At 37.5% G+C, this 14,445-nt stretch overlaps 2 protein-coding genes across 2 annotated transcripts; both read right to left on the reverse strand.

Annotated features, from left to right (window-relative positions):
- Positions 1-1,213: 1,213 nt before the first annotated feature.
- LOC103443607 (actin-depolymerizing factor 7-like) lies at positions 1,214-6,389 on the reverse strand. Its single transcript, XM_029104638.2, has 3 exons — positions 6,145-6,389; positions 5,412-5,671; positions 1,214-1,859 (listed from the first exon to the last, which is right to left on the reverse strand). The coding sequence occupies exons 1-3, from the start codon at positions 6,145-6,147 to the stop codon at positions 1,709-1,711; spliced, it is 414 nt and encodes a 137-aa protein (XP_028960471.1). The 5' UTR covers positions 6,148-6,389; the 3' UTR covers positions 1,214-1,708.
- A 383-nt stretch (positions 6,390-6,772) lies between these two features.
- Positions 6,773-9,643, reverse strand: LOC103443608 (uncharacterized). Its single transcript, XM_008382486.4, has 6 exons — positions 9,142-9,643; positions 8,473-9,047; positions 7,961-8,153; positions 7,780-7,844; positions 7,479-7,689; positions 6,773-7,297 (listed from the first exon to the last, which is right to left on the reverse strand). The coding sequence occupies exons 1-6, from the start codon at positions 9,292-9,294 to the stop codon at positions 6,929-6,931; spliced, it is 1,566 nt and encodes a 521-aa protein (XP_008380708.3). The 5' UTR covers positions 9,295-9,643; the 3' UTR covers positions 6,773-6,928.
- Positions 9,644-14,445: the final 4,802 nt, after the last annotated feature.

A 14,445-nucleotide genomic window follows, 5' to 3' on the forward strand; every position in this document is an offset into this window, starting at 1 on the left:
TAGGTCGAAGGATTCTTGAATGTGGTCGAGATGGTTCTTCTTCTCCTTGCTTTTGACGACCATGTCATCCACATAGACTTTCATTATTCTTCCGATCTTTTGCTTGAAGATCCGATTGACCAACCTTTGATATGTTGCCCTTGCGTTTTTAGGACCAAAGGGCATAACGTTGTAACAGTACGTACCTCGGTCTATGACGAAGCAAGTTACCTCCATGTTTGGCTTGTACATCTTTATCTGGTTGCAACAGGAATAGGGGTGCATAAAGCTTAGCAATTCGTGCCCCTATATGGAGTCTACCAGCAAGTCAATCCGAGGAAGAGGGTACGGACCCTTGGGGCATGCCTTGCTCAAATCAGTTAAGTCCACGCAAACTTTCCACTTTCAGTTCTTTTTTCGTATGAGCACCACATCCTTTAACCACTCGGGATGGTAAACTTTGACGATGAAGTTGGCATCATTAGTTAAGTTTATTGATATCAGATTCAATGATCTTGCTCCGCTCTATGCCATGATTATATTTCCATTGGATAACCGGTTTGGCAATTGGGTAACAAAGTAGTTGATGGTAAGATGAAGGGATTACTTTCGTCTTATGAAGCCAGTTTCTTCCCAGTATGGCGTTGTGTGGGGCTAGGTAATCCTGGGTAATCACTCCTAAGAGGATGCAATATTTATTTCCTAGATATCCTCATGGATTCTCCTAGTTTAATACGGTTTCTACTATTCTAAAAGATTATCTCCACGACTGGTATAAATACACCCCTCTAGGGTTTATCTCTGGTAACGCAATTTCTGCACACTTATTCTCTTGCCTACTACTTGAGTCTTAATATTGCTTACTAACTTAACCGTCAAAGAGCCTTTGACCGACACACCTTCATCCCCAGACCCTAGACTCATTCATGGTTGTGTGCGCTTTTCTAGGTAAGCAGATTTGAGTATCTCCATCACTCATGGTGGTGCGCGAATTTGGTTCCAACAACCAATATTATTTCCAACTTTAACAATTATTATTAGGAGTAGAGTTTTATCATAAAATGTATTGATGATTAGGAGCATAATTTCCCATATATAAATTGTATATTATCTTGTCATAATTCCAATGTGGATGTCTATTCTCCAAAAGCTTTAGGGCCTTTTCCAAGATTCAATGCTCTCAATATGTGTGTTTTTTGCAAAAAAGTATATATAATAGCAACACAATGCACAATGGAAAATAACATATGGATATACTTTTGATATAGAGCAAAACTACACACAATCAACCCGAGTAAAAAAAAGGGGCACAAAAACAAAGATCATCATGCTACGATCATAACAATCTTCTAAGAGCGACACTTTGACAAATGGAAGCAAAGCAAAACCCTGTTCAACCAATTCTAAAGCAGCAGCAGCAACATTTCGGCATCAGCTAATGCTCTTTTCTGCTGCAGCCAATTTAGTTTTTGAGAGTTCAATCCCTTTGCTTTTTCCCAAAATATCATAATGTTTTTGTTTTTTTTGAATAAAGCTTTAAGGTTATACAGAAGAGTACATAATACATTCACAGATTCACTTGGTTTTGGAATGGAATGTTTTTAAAAATCCAAGTTATAGATAATGGCTATAAAATGTTGGTGGCCCCAAAAGGATACAGTGAGGGAAAGAATGAAAAAGATTTGGAAGAGATAGAGAGCAAAACGGGGGGGGGGGGGGGGGGGTCACTTTAGCAGGCTCGCCCTTTCACTATGTCCAAGCTCATCTCACTTGGATCTGTTGCTTGCAATTCAAATGAAATGCCGTCCAATTCTCTCTTGAATCTGTCCTTGGAACTAGCATACACCATCTTCATCCTCACCTTTGATGAATCCGGCGACCTAATCCATGCCACAAAAACACATGTACAAGTATAGTTGTTTAGTGTTCAACAAAGTGCAAAAAGAAATGAAAAAAATTATTTGAACAGATATTGCAAAATTTCCCTAGAAAAATATTCACGTTAGAGTCATCGGAAAGAATATACTTGGAGGTCGTTTCGTACCTAAGATTGGCAACCAATCCAATCCAATCTTAGTCACTAAATGAGCCCTTATTATTAAGCTATATAACGCACATTGGTAATTTGAAATCAAGAGTGGTTGAATGAGTCATCCTTCAAAATACTATTAAGGGTAAAAATGTAATATAGTTAGTAATATAGTTAGGTAGTTAGTATTTGGTTAAAGTAGTTAGGATTTCTATATAAACAGTAGGTGTAATCTTCATTTGCTGAGTTAATACAAATCTTATTTCTCTCTCTAAACTCTCTCACTCTAGAATCTCTCTTGGTTCTCTCTATCTTCTTCCTCTTCCTCTGTATCAATCCTTCATCTTTTACAATGTAGTTAACATGGCATCAGAGCCACCAGGCTCACGCCATGGATTCTGGTGGTTCTACTTCTCATTATTTTACATATGTTTCCAGCTTAGTTTCTTTTCCAAATTTTCATTAGGTGTTAGGATAAGCGTCTGGGTGCTTCCGTGATCATTCTTTTAGGTTGATTTGTTTTTGGGTTGATTTCTTTCCGATCAAATTCATGAGTCTCCTTGTGCCTGATTGAAAGCGAGAGATCGAAAGTTGGAGAACCGAGGCAAAGTTCTCGGCTTGTTCGACTTCGGAGCTAACACACTTGAAGAAAATTAAGGGTTTAAGAACACGGACTTTAGAGAGAAAGAAAGAGAGAGCAGAAGTTCTCGGCTTGTTCGACTTCGGAGAAATGGCGGCTTCACCGATTCCAATCCCATATGGGCTGATGTTTCTGCCATAAGGACCGTCGCGCCTTAACCCTAAGCGCGCCTTCGATTTTGCCTACACACTGGAACAGCTGATTTGAAAGCTCTGCTTCCCAGATCTAGACTTCTTCAGAATACGAAGTCGATTCGATCTTTTACGTGCCATTTTCTGAGTCGTTTGAAGGCCGATGGATTGTTTCTTCGAAAGATGAGTACCAAGGGGTATGGAAACTGTCCAAGAGTGAGGGACATGATGATTACGGGCTTCTGGTAAGTGAGAAGGCGAGGAAGTATGCAGTGGTGAAAGAGATGGACAAGGCTGTGAGCCTTGCTGATGGAACTGTTGTCCTACAGTCTGGGTCGGGATATTTGAAGAACAATGTACCAGTCAAGTGGGTTTTGCTCCTGGTCCTCCGTACACGCCTTCTTCTCCTTCGACGATACGGACAGCATGCTCCGCCGGAGCTCCTCCGGAATCTCGCTCTGGTTTCGGTTCTCTCTCAGCATTCTTGGGTCAAGATTGAAGTTCTTATCAGGTTCTTGATTTCTGGGTTTTCACAGTGCACATAATCTGTATGATTAAATGTTTCAGTAAGAAAATGTTCACTATTTTGTTCATCTTTGAATCTCTTCTGGGATATTAGTGTAATATTTGGGATATTTGGATTCAAGACTATTGATTGTCGTGGTCAGTTTGAGTCTTCTTTGGGTATTCAATAAGGTGAATTGTAGTGATTTGTGGCTTGGTTCGATGGGTTTTGAAGATGGGTTCTGTTTGCAGTTTATTTTGTGTATCAAGTATCTTGGGTCTTGAAGATGAGTTTGTTAGCATTGTTTCTGGTTTTTGTGAGTGGAGGATGTTGTTGCCCGTGTAGAGGATGAAAGTACTGGCTATATATTACCAAACAAATGGTTCTGAACCCCTGTTACTTGGTCAGTCTGTCAGCAATTCGACTAATGGTGATGTATCTATCGTTTCACCCAATCTTAGCAGTATAAAATGGAGAATAAGGGGAACTGGCAGTCCCATTTCAATGAATCTTGGCAGATCAGTGTGCCAGGGCAAAGCAACGAAGCAAGCAGCAATGCCTGTTTATTAGATTCAGCAAAGGTTACTGGAGTGAGTGTTCAGGTGCTAACTGAGGAGTTGTGCAGTATATTTCTAATCACAGCCTGTCATTTCAGAGTCTAACCAACTCAGTTGTTAGCATGAATCTACAGTAAGTCCGGTTATACGTTAAAGTTTGAAGAAGTTGTTAACGGTAAATCCCACGAAGGGTAATCCCGTGGTTTGAGTAGGTAAATCCCACGAAGGGTAATACTACATAGATGTTGATTTCAATTGTTGAAATTGTGAAGGCCGATGCCATTGTTCAAAGAAGTTGTTTTTTTTTTTGGTAAAATCCACAAAGGGCGATCCCGTGGTGCTATAGTTAAGGCCGATGCCACACTATAGTTTGTTAATTTTCTGTTTTTGTAAATATTAAAGGCCGAAGCCAAGTTGAATGAGATTGATGACGGTGAATCCCACGAAGGGTAATCCCGTAAGAAGTGTTATACCGGCATGAGGGTGTGCTACAACTACTTTATAGAAGGTTGTTCTTGTGTACAACTCCTGATAGAGGCAGCGGCATACAGATGTCTTTATTTGTAAGGCAGTGGAAGAAATTTGGACAGACAGACAGAGGTTTTTAGTCAACAGCTTCAAAGAGGTCATGGGGTACACTTGTTTGATTCAGTGCTCTGGGAAAGCTATAAGCTTTGGTGATATGGTTTGAGTATACGCGCTTACTCTCTGTCGTATGGCCGTACATCTGCTTCAAGTTGTATGGTTTGATTCAGTGTCATGTTTTCTACATGACTTGCTGTTGAAGTGGTTTTGAAGGTAGTATTCACTGTGATGATGTTTGAATAGTTGCCTTTTGTCAGATGGTGATGTTGATCAATGGCAGAAAGATCGTTATTTCAAAAACCTGTGTGCGCACAGGCTAATCCAAAGTGTTGACTCTAGTCAAAGTGCTACATGTGGACAGATGTTTGGGTATCAATCCAATGGTGGTTTTCCTAAGTCTACAGTTTCAGTGCTACCATGTCTCAATTCTTCCAATCTCAAACTGAGTTTCCCCAGTTGAGATTGAGGGGGAGTATTAAGGGTAAAAATGTAATATAGTTAGTAATATAGTTAGGTAGTTAGTATTTGGTTAAAGTAGTTAGGATTTCTATATAAACAGTATGTGTAATCTTCATTTGCTGAGTTAATACAAATCTTATTTCTCTCTCTAAACTCTCTCACTCTAGAATCTCTCTTGTTTCTCTCTATCTTTTTCCTCTTCCTCTGTATCAATCCTTCATCTTTTACAATGTAGTTAACAAATACAACCTATTAGTAGTTGCATACAACTTTGTTTCTATAAGAGAGATTGATAACCATAATTGTATACAACTGGTTGTATGCATGGAAAAATTACTTTACAAACATGTGAGACTCGGCATGTTTATTCTCATTTGTTTTTCATGGGTGGCCTCATGCAAGTTATGCAACTAAGAAAGATAGTAAAGCATAGGCATAGCATATATGAATGACCATGGCATGTTTATTTTCAAGTTGATTTCTAAAAGAATACGAGGATGTGTAATGTTTGTGTGCAATTACTTACCATGCAATGAAGAAAATTTTGCTTTTCTGGCAGTTCTCTTCGGTTGTGAAATCGAAATCATAGACAGCATATCGACACTCATCAGCAGGAAAACTGGAGGTGAAATCATCATAGCTCTCACTAGGTTCCCCGAGCTTATCAACCACAATTTGTTGTTGCTCAATCTTGAACAGAATGAAGCGATAGCTCCTCTTTGCTTTTAGCTCCTTGAACCTCAGTTTGCAGTCATCGTGCACAGCCATTCCAGAAGCTGCATTGGCCTGCAGGATCCCATGCCATCATATATAAAAGCTATGTCATTAGTTCCAACCTCTAGTTAATTGGTGCATTATTATGCACCTATAGATCATAAAATTATTACTCTATATAGATCGGTTTAAGAAATTTGTTTTCCCTATTTTGTTTGTATAAGTGAGTTCTAAGAGCAAAGCATCACACAAAAAACGTTTTGTCGGATGTTAACATGGTGAATGTTCTCTTATTTGTTTGCACGTGTGATTCAGGTTGCGAATGTGACATGTTATATGTTATCATAAACCAATCTGGATCAAAATGAAGAAACGAACAAATTGGAGGGTAGCATGAAAAATTAAGCATCATCGTTACACAGCTCAATACGAACATAGTGCCTTTGGTTGAACTAATAAGAAATAAATCATCATATTTGACCCTACGATATTTATAAATTATCATAAATTGTAGAAACAAAAACAATAGAGAAGAGGATGCATACCATTTTATCTCCAATGAGAAAGGGCTTCTGAAATGTGAAAAAAGAGAGAGAAGGGAATTGGGGGCCTAAGAGAAAGGAAGTGGGGGCAAGAAGCAGAATGAGAGCCTATGGGGGCAAAAAAAGAGAAAATTGATCCTTGTTTTTGGGAGGTATGAGAGGTGGAGAAGTTGGAAATTAGGAGGCTAAGATAATGGAGGAGGAGAGAGTTTGGAGGAGAAAATTTGCTTCTTCTGTCGATTGTGTCCACAAGTCACTTTAGTCCTTCCATTCCACGTATTGTAACCTCAATTTGTTATGGCTTTTTGGGATAAATTCTATTGAATTTTCCTGTTTTAGGTCTAAAATGTTGTTTGATAATCAGGAAAGTTCTAAAGTGTTGAAATAACCTAAGTGTTGGATTTAATCCGACGATCTGATCATACGATCCATTTTATTTCCAAATACCCCTTCTTATGACCATGGTTATTGGTTTATAATTTTAAAAAAGACGTGGTAGAAATACTTAGGTTTAGATAGATGCTGTAGTAGGAGGGTATGTAAGTTATGGTAGTTGAATTTTATTTGGTTTCATGGTAAGTGAAAATTAAAAATTCATAACATTTCTCTTTTCAATGTTGGAACCTGTTCAAAGTTTAAATCCTACCTCCCTGTTGATGAAATTATGTGGATAGCATCCATACAATTTGAAACTGTAAACTAACAGGGTACAAACTTTGTAATTAATTTATGCGCTTAATTTACAGTGAATTTTCATTGCTAAAACAAAAAGTAATTTTGTAAGAAATTACAGGCGTTGCTGCTTAGAGAGATTTTCCCAGTACTTATCTTCCCACTGTTGCACTTGTGTAATTGAATTAATATTCCTCCTGTATAACTTTGCAAGAGCTCGGGGTTCATAGGGAGGAGGCATGGTGCAGGGGTCTGATGCTGATGGACTCTTAACCAATGATTCTATCATAGACTTCTTTGGTGACTCATCTGCAGGACAAGCTATACTCTCCGAGCACAAATGTGTAGTGCCCTTGGGTATTCGTGGCTCAAATCTTAAGAGTTTAGCATATTCATTTAACAGATGAAACATGTAGTCATACACATAGTCCATCTTTAGCTCCTCCTGAATGAAGTTGCTTGCTGCTTTTCCAATTGCTTGTGCCTGTTCCAAAATCCGTAAGTAACAGAAACCGTAGAGTATAAACTTCCAGAGTAATGCTAGAGTGATCACATTGTTGACTGCACCTCTATAAATGTTGCACAAATAGCTCTGCTTGGAGTTTAAAGAGGACAACACCATAAATTACGAACAAAATGGAAAGTAAATTAGAAAGTGGAGTCACCTTTTGTTTGTGGTTGTTGCCCCAATCCACAGCAAACTTAATGGATCTACATTTGTTTTCATGCCTTACAGGCCAGTAATGGTGCACTGGTTGCAGACCTCTTGTGAAGAAATCATAGTACTTCGGTTTTACCAGCAATGTTACTGAATCACAGGCTAGAATGTACTTCTCGCTCACAGACCATGCATAACCCTCAATATAGATCTTGTACCTGCATAAATCATGATAAAATGGAATGACGATTAAAGTGAAATTTAATTACCAAACAGGAGAATTTTATTTATATGTCTACAAGAAGTACCTGTGTGTGCATTGATCTGCTACATTTGATTGCTTGAAGCCTTGTTGAGATTCAAGAATCCAATCCTGAAATTATACCTAATTAGTTAGTAGATTTATTGGCTAATTGGGTTTTCAATCAAAAGTTAATGATGTTGATAACATATGCCATTTGTTTAAACAAAATTAGTTTTTAATGGTACCTGGATGAATAGGCGAGCATTCCAGTCCTGTGTCCCTGAGACATTGCATTTGAGTAAGTCTTTCCTCGTATCAGAAACAAAGGGGTTTCCTTTCCAGTATGCATAAGGTTCTCTGTCCATCCATTTGATCCTTTGATTGCCTTTCTTGACATCTTTCAAAAAACCTTCCCATGGTTTTATGTTTATCTCATTCCTTAAAAAATTCATGCAGGCTATGAGTTACGAGAAAAAGTACTTTAAAACAAAATTGTAACATTGTCTTACCAGATATATAATATGTACGTTGTTAGACTGTGAATTTGTATGAATTTGGACCGACTGTTTGACATGACATTGTTCCAATAGAAGTTTCCCAACATTCAAATATAGCTAGAATAGTTACGTTGATGAATTATTAATTCAGTTTGTTTTTAGTCTTAATTTAAGTGGTCCTTAGAGGTTTGGTGCCCTATCATTTTCATGCAAGAAAGTAAACAAAAAAGTTAGGCCAAATTCCAAAATTTCAAACATACCAACCCCAGAAGGACCAATCAGGGAATACGATGTCCTTTGTCCATCTATCACCACAATACCGGAACAGTGGCGGTACCCGAGTCGAGTTCAGTCCGTGGTAGTCCCTCGATCGGATGACCGGCTGGTCATCACAGTCAAACATGAATTCCAAGTCAGGTAGTCTGCCAGGATACCTCCTAAGAAGCTGCAAAATGCCCCATATGGTAAAAACATCCCTTGTTTGTATGGACTGCTTGTACTTCTCAACATAAACCTTGCCCTTCACAATCACGAGCCTAAAATGTGCTTTCTTCTTTGCGTTCTCCACCATGTCCCTTGTGATTCCTGTGCGTTTCCATGGCATGAGATCCTGGTGGATGAACCGGAAATAATCCGGGCACAAAGGGTTTGGCGACGGGTCAAGTTCATCAGTATTGCTAAAGGTTGTAGGGTAGTTTGCTGGGCAGGTCTGAGTTTGGTTAGCATTGTTGCCAATGGAACAGTTGAGTGGGAATTCAACTGATTTAGGGGTTTTTTTAAACTTGTCGGAGACAACTATGGTTTGGTTTGTAGAACTACCAATCTGAAAATTGGACTGTATCATACAAAAACATGAAAATTATATGTCAAAACATGCATAGGCGGTTTAGGTAAAATTACTAGAACTATATCAAGTGAGTAAGGCTTACAGTTTGAACCCAAAAGGAAGATAGAGTGGCCGAAGCAATGATGAATAGCCCCACGAAGAGAATAGTATTGGTTGCAACAGCAGCTGGTGCAGATCCCTTTAAACTTGTTCCCTGAAACTTGAAAGGTCTGGCAAAGCGATATCCACGCAACATTGGAACTAATAATAATTTTGTCGAGCTATAGGTGACCTTGGAGTTCTGTAAGTCTAGAGCTTTAGTACTTCTTTGGATTCTTTTATTTTTATTTTTAAATTTTTTTTCCTTCTAGTTGTGTACAGCACCAGAAAGCCCTCTCGCGTAATAATTCAATGGTGGCGATTCATATATGGGGCTTCTCCAACTGGTAATTGTGTAGATTAATTTCAAGTTGACGGGAAGAATTAATTAAAAAATAATAGAAAATTATGAAATGATGGAAGAATAACGAAGAAAAAGTAAAGTGGTAATCCGTCGGTGATAAGATTCTCTCCGGATTCTTGATGTGAGACGGATCGTCGCATCTTATGTGTTTATTGTATATGGTTAACTTTTGTTAGATATTGTTTATGTTTAATTTTAAATAAAAATTTTTAAATAATTTCTGATGACACAATATAAAATAAACAAATATAATGTGAACACAGACTTCCGATGAGATCCAAATCAGTCGGTCGGGTCTATTTGTTTGTTTATTAGTGGTGGAGCCAAAACGCATTTATGGAGTTATTACGTGGTTGGCACGTTGCCTTGCACTCTAATCAAAACCAGTAAAATACACAAATTAAGAATTTTAGGAATACAAAGATATGTATACGAAGGAATTTTAACGAAAATTTTTTGATATTGTTCACTTTAACGAAAAATTATATTTTTATATTAAAATGTCAATTATGATACTATTCACTTTATCTTTTATTTTGTCATTATCTTTAAAACTCAAAGTTTTCAAGTCATTTTTATTAGTTTTCCAATATACGAAGGCTTAAGAATACAAGGATCTTTAATTGCATGTTTCCACCGTATGTGTATTGTTTATGTTTAAGAGCTGCAAGTAATTGTGACACTATAGTTGCGTTGTAAAAGTCTTTGTAAATATCTTATAGTTTGTCAAAAAATATGATATCTGTGTGTTTCTTTTTAATTCAAAAACTTCTTATTAATCCCAAAACATGGCAAGAAATGGAGGAGCCTGAACAGCAAAAGACCAAGGGGCAATACAAAGAACAAAGCGGAGCACGGGAACAGTTTACACACAGAAGGGGGACCAACAATAATTAAAAGGCTCAAAACAAGAGAAGCAAATGACATAAAGATCAAAATGTTGCTTTCAATATTATCTGTCTTCGTAGGAAAAAGGTGTAAAGGCAGAGACCGACCATGTGAGAGAGCAAGAATAACACAACTATTGGAGGTCAGGGTAAGATTATTTAACTTCTTTTTACGGATTAAATTATATTAACAAATACGTTTTAATACGAACACATTTTAACCGTTAGATTGATGAGGTCGATCTTGATTAACATTTTCAACAGAGACTAGAGTTTAGATTTGTGAGTTACCGTTGAATTTGTTCGTATTGATCAATACAAAGTTACTATAGACGTGGTCTCTTATTACTATTTGCTTGAAGGATTTTGTGAGCAAAGGATCCAACACCAGCAACGACTCTAACTGGGCCAGAATTATGTTTCATATAGTAATGATGCTTACATGAAAATATATGTTCAACTTTATTTATTTTTTTGCTTTATGAAAAAATCGCGTATAGAATTCTTCGACTTGGTCCCTCCATGGATGTGGAGATTGTTTGATTCGATGAGCCTCCAGATGAAATCGTTGATCTCCTGCAAGAAGATAGTTGTACATATTGGTAATGTAAGTGCATGACACATTTCAAACCTGTATTTCACATTGCTTGTCTTGGATTCGATTTTTGGGACTGGTGAATCACAAGATATGGTGACCTGGAGATGCTGAAGTGTCTCTTTGATTCATCCTGACCTCTGAAATGGTGGATTGTAGTAGCTTGGCTACTGTTGACTTTTGTATTTTAGGTAGGATCCCTAATTGATATGTAATCCCATGTAATCACTTGTAATTAGTTTTCTTTCCTTTTATGTTAGGGTTGTACACCTATAACTTCCTCTTATAGAGAAGAATATCATAATTCAAAGCAATCTCTTCTTGGCATCAGAGCCAGGTCGAAAAAAAGGAAAAAAAAAAAAAAAACCCCATAGCTATGATAGCACTGTTGCGGCTTAGTCGTGTGTGGTGCGCCGACCTCGATCAGCGAGCGACTGTTGTCGTTGCTACCATCTGTGAATTTGAAACGAACAGCGAGCGACGCCGTCGTTGCTGACCCGAATTCATCGAATCATTTCACTTTCTGATTTGATCTGAAGCCGTGAAGGATTGCACAGATTGCAACCCAACAGACTTGTGTTGCTACGCCGTACCCGACTCAAGGTCCGACTGACCCAGGATTGCATGCCCGCTGCTCATCACATTCTTGTTGCACTGCTGCATAGACTACTACCGCACAACCGCTGTTTCTGACCCGCAGACCCACTACACCATAAACTAGACCTCGATTGGACCCGCTTGCATCCGCATCTGCACCCAGATTTGTAGCCGCTGTTGCCCTACGTTGCTGCAGTCCAACCCGTTTGCATCTGGAAATCCATCTTCAATAGAGGTTTGGGCCAAAAAACCTTGGGACCCACTAGGCCAAAATTCAGCCAATGGTCAGCGGGCTAGCCATTCTTAGCCACCTAGTTAGCCTGTTCAGTTGGGCCCCGCTGGAATTTTTTTTAAAGACGAAATTTAAAAATAAAAAAAAAATCTATTTTTTTCCTATAAATACCTACGACATTTCTACACCATTTCTCACATCATTTTCACCTTTTCATATTATCTTACCTCATTTTAATTCAATTCTTCACATTCTATTCACCTCAAACACTCTTTTCATACACACCCCTCTCTTCCAATAATCTTTCTTTTAATTTTTTCAATAATTTTCGAATGGCCACATGTTCAAGTGGCGGTCAAAATATGTTTGAAGGCTTATTCATCTGGCAACAAATGACACTCAAAATATGTCCGGAAACCTTATTTTAATATGGTAGTTTAATTCAATTAACTAATAAAATTAAAAAAACAAACTTAAAATAATAAATTATTGAGGGGGCTAAAAAATAGCCTCCTTCGGTTGGAGATAATATATAAATATGGTATGCACTGTTCATTAAAAAAATAATTTCTTGCAGGGTTAGAATCTGGACCGGGGCTAAACATAACCTATTCGGTTGGAGATGGCCTTATGATGCCAAGCTTTGAGCCTACTGGCAATAGGTGACGTCAGCATCGACTCCACATGAATTCACCGCAGAACCCAATGTCTCTCTCCAGCTGAGTGGACACCCCGCATGGCGTCAATTGGTGTCATCATTGTCCAGCTCCTGCAACAAAGAATCAAAGTTAGAATCGCCTTTGATCATCACAACTCGTTGGTTGAAAGGGTCGATGAGGACGATTCCTCTTCCCGTGGTTCATCTTTCTTGGCTTTCTCCATCTGGTCAGCCGGGTCGGGTTTCACGGCGGTGACAAAGGTTGGGTAATTCTCAAACATTATGCGTTACAACAATTTAGTAATCAATATCATCAAATCAAATATGGCAGCCATGGTTGTATTCTCTATGTTCTGGTTTTTAAATGAGTAGATGATGGAGTGAGGGAGAAAGAGCAGATCGACTTCACGGGAAGGGTTGGGCAAGTTGGGCAAGTTGGGCAAGAGAGAAATAATTGTCAGCCATTGATTGTATTGAATGCCTTGGCTTAGCTTTGTCAAAGAAGAGTAATGTTAGGTAGACTAAATATTTAAACCAAATTTCTAAACCAAATGATGTGTCACTAATAAGGAAATAAGCACGTTAATCAACACTTAAGTAATAATCCAATCATCAACGTCCGCATCATTTTATTTACAAACTTTGCTTTAAAAATTTGGTCTCCCTATCATTACCCCTCAAAGAAATATATAATTTTTTTAATAATTTAGAAATATTTTAACTTTTCACCAATGATATTTTTAATAATTTAAAAATAGAAAACTATATTTGTGACTAGTAATTGTCTTTGCCTTTACCCTTGCTCTTTCCAAACGGATGGAATTGCACAAAGACAACTATTGTTTAGAGTGAATAGTAAGGGCAACGAATTACCCTTACTCTTGCCCTAGCCCTCATAAAACGGGTGGAGATGCTTTAAATGGAAGAATATCTTTCCCCTTAGGTAAAGATGACGATGATAACAGTGCTCTTGGTAAGTGTGCGTTTTATTTAAATTTATTATTTTTAATAAGTTTACTTATTCTAGATAATTACTTATTTAATTAGTGTATTTTCGTAACTAACGCTTGTTTTTTATCTAGTTCATAATAGCTTTGAGATCGACGTGGAAGTACTGGGTATGTCCAACTATATAACCTAGCTGTGGATTCTACGGTTCAGGGAGTTGATGTACAACCTGCACATGCACTAAAAGACTTTAGAAAATAATGATGAAGCTTTAACCCATCCGCCCATGATTTTGAGCAGATGATGGATGATTGACACCGACTCTACCGTTATTTTCAAAATTTATAATTTCTAGAGATGGACGTCTTTTAGAGTATAGCAGTTGGATGTGTGAAGTTGTTTTCCACTGAAAAAAAAAATTGTTTTTTTTCACATAATTATGCGAACATATTAGTTTTAATTATTAAATAAATTTTTTTAATATTGTGATATTTTGGGAGATTAATATAATAAAAATTAATTAATTAGAAATAAATATAATTTTGGGAGCTTTATATATAAAGACAAAAACTTTCACTATATTTCAAAAAACTCCACCAGCTTTAAAACATGTCAAGGAGAGACAAAAACATAAAAATAAGTAAAACCTAGCCCAAAAACATAGAAACAATGTTTAAAATATTAGCTATACCCCTAAGGCTTTAGGGCTGTTAATAGAACTCAGTCTTCACAACTCCAACAAAATTAATATATGTCATAAGCTCAACTCATCATCGACTATTTTTGTAGAATCAATTCAACCCTTCTTCGACCATTTTTGCAGAATCAGTTCAATCAGTCCCTGACCATTTTTTGCAGAATCAATTCAACCTGTCCTCAACCATTTTTGCAGAATCAATTCAACTCGTCTTCGATCATTTTTGTAGAATCAGTTCAATCAGTCATCGACCATTTTTTTGCAGAATTAGTTCAACATGTCCTCAACCATTTTTCCAAAATTAGTTCAACCCGTTTTCGACCATTTTCG

The sequence above is a fragment of the Malus domestica genome, chromosome 06, assembly GCF_042453785.1.
Source record: "Malus domestica chromosome 06, GDT2T_hap1".
Lineage (NCBI taxonomy): Eukaryota > Viridiplantae > Streptophyta > Magnoliopsida > Rosales > Rosaceae > Malus > Malus domestica.

What these genes read in the sequence shown, in the direction of transcription:
- LOC103443607 (XM_029104638.2), bottom strand. An exon ending in AAAATTTTCTTCATTGCATG is followed by an intron (nt 1,860 to 5,411) that starts GTAAGTAATTGC and finishes GGCATGGATTAG; the next exon opens with GTCGCCGGATTCATCAAAGG.
- LOC103443608 (XM_008382486.4), bottom strand. Translation starts at nt 9,294, where the DNA reads ATGTTGCGTGGATATCGCTTTGCCAGACCTTTCAAGTTTCAGGGAACA. An exon ending in GCAGATCAATGCACACACAG is followed by an intron (nt 7,690 to 7,779) that starts GTACTTCTTGTA and finishes TGATTTATGCAG; the next exon opens with GTACAAGATCTATATTGAGG. An exon ending in GCAACAACCACAAACAAAAG is followed by an intron (nt 7,298 to 7,478) that starts GTGACTCCACTT and finishes ATTTTGGAACAG; the next exon opens with GCACAAGCAATTGGAAAAGC.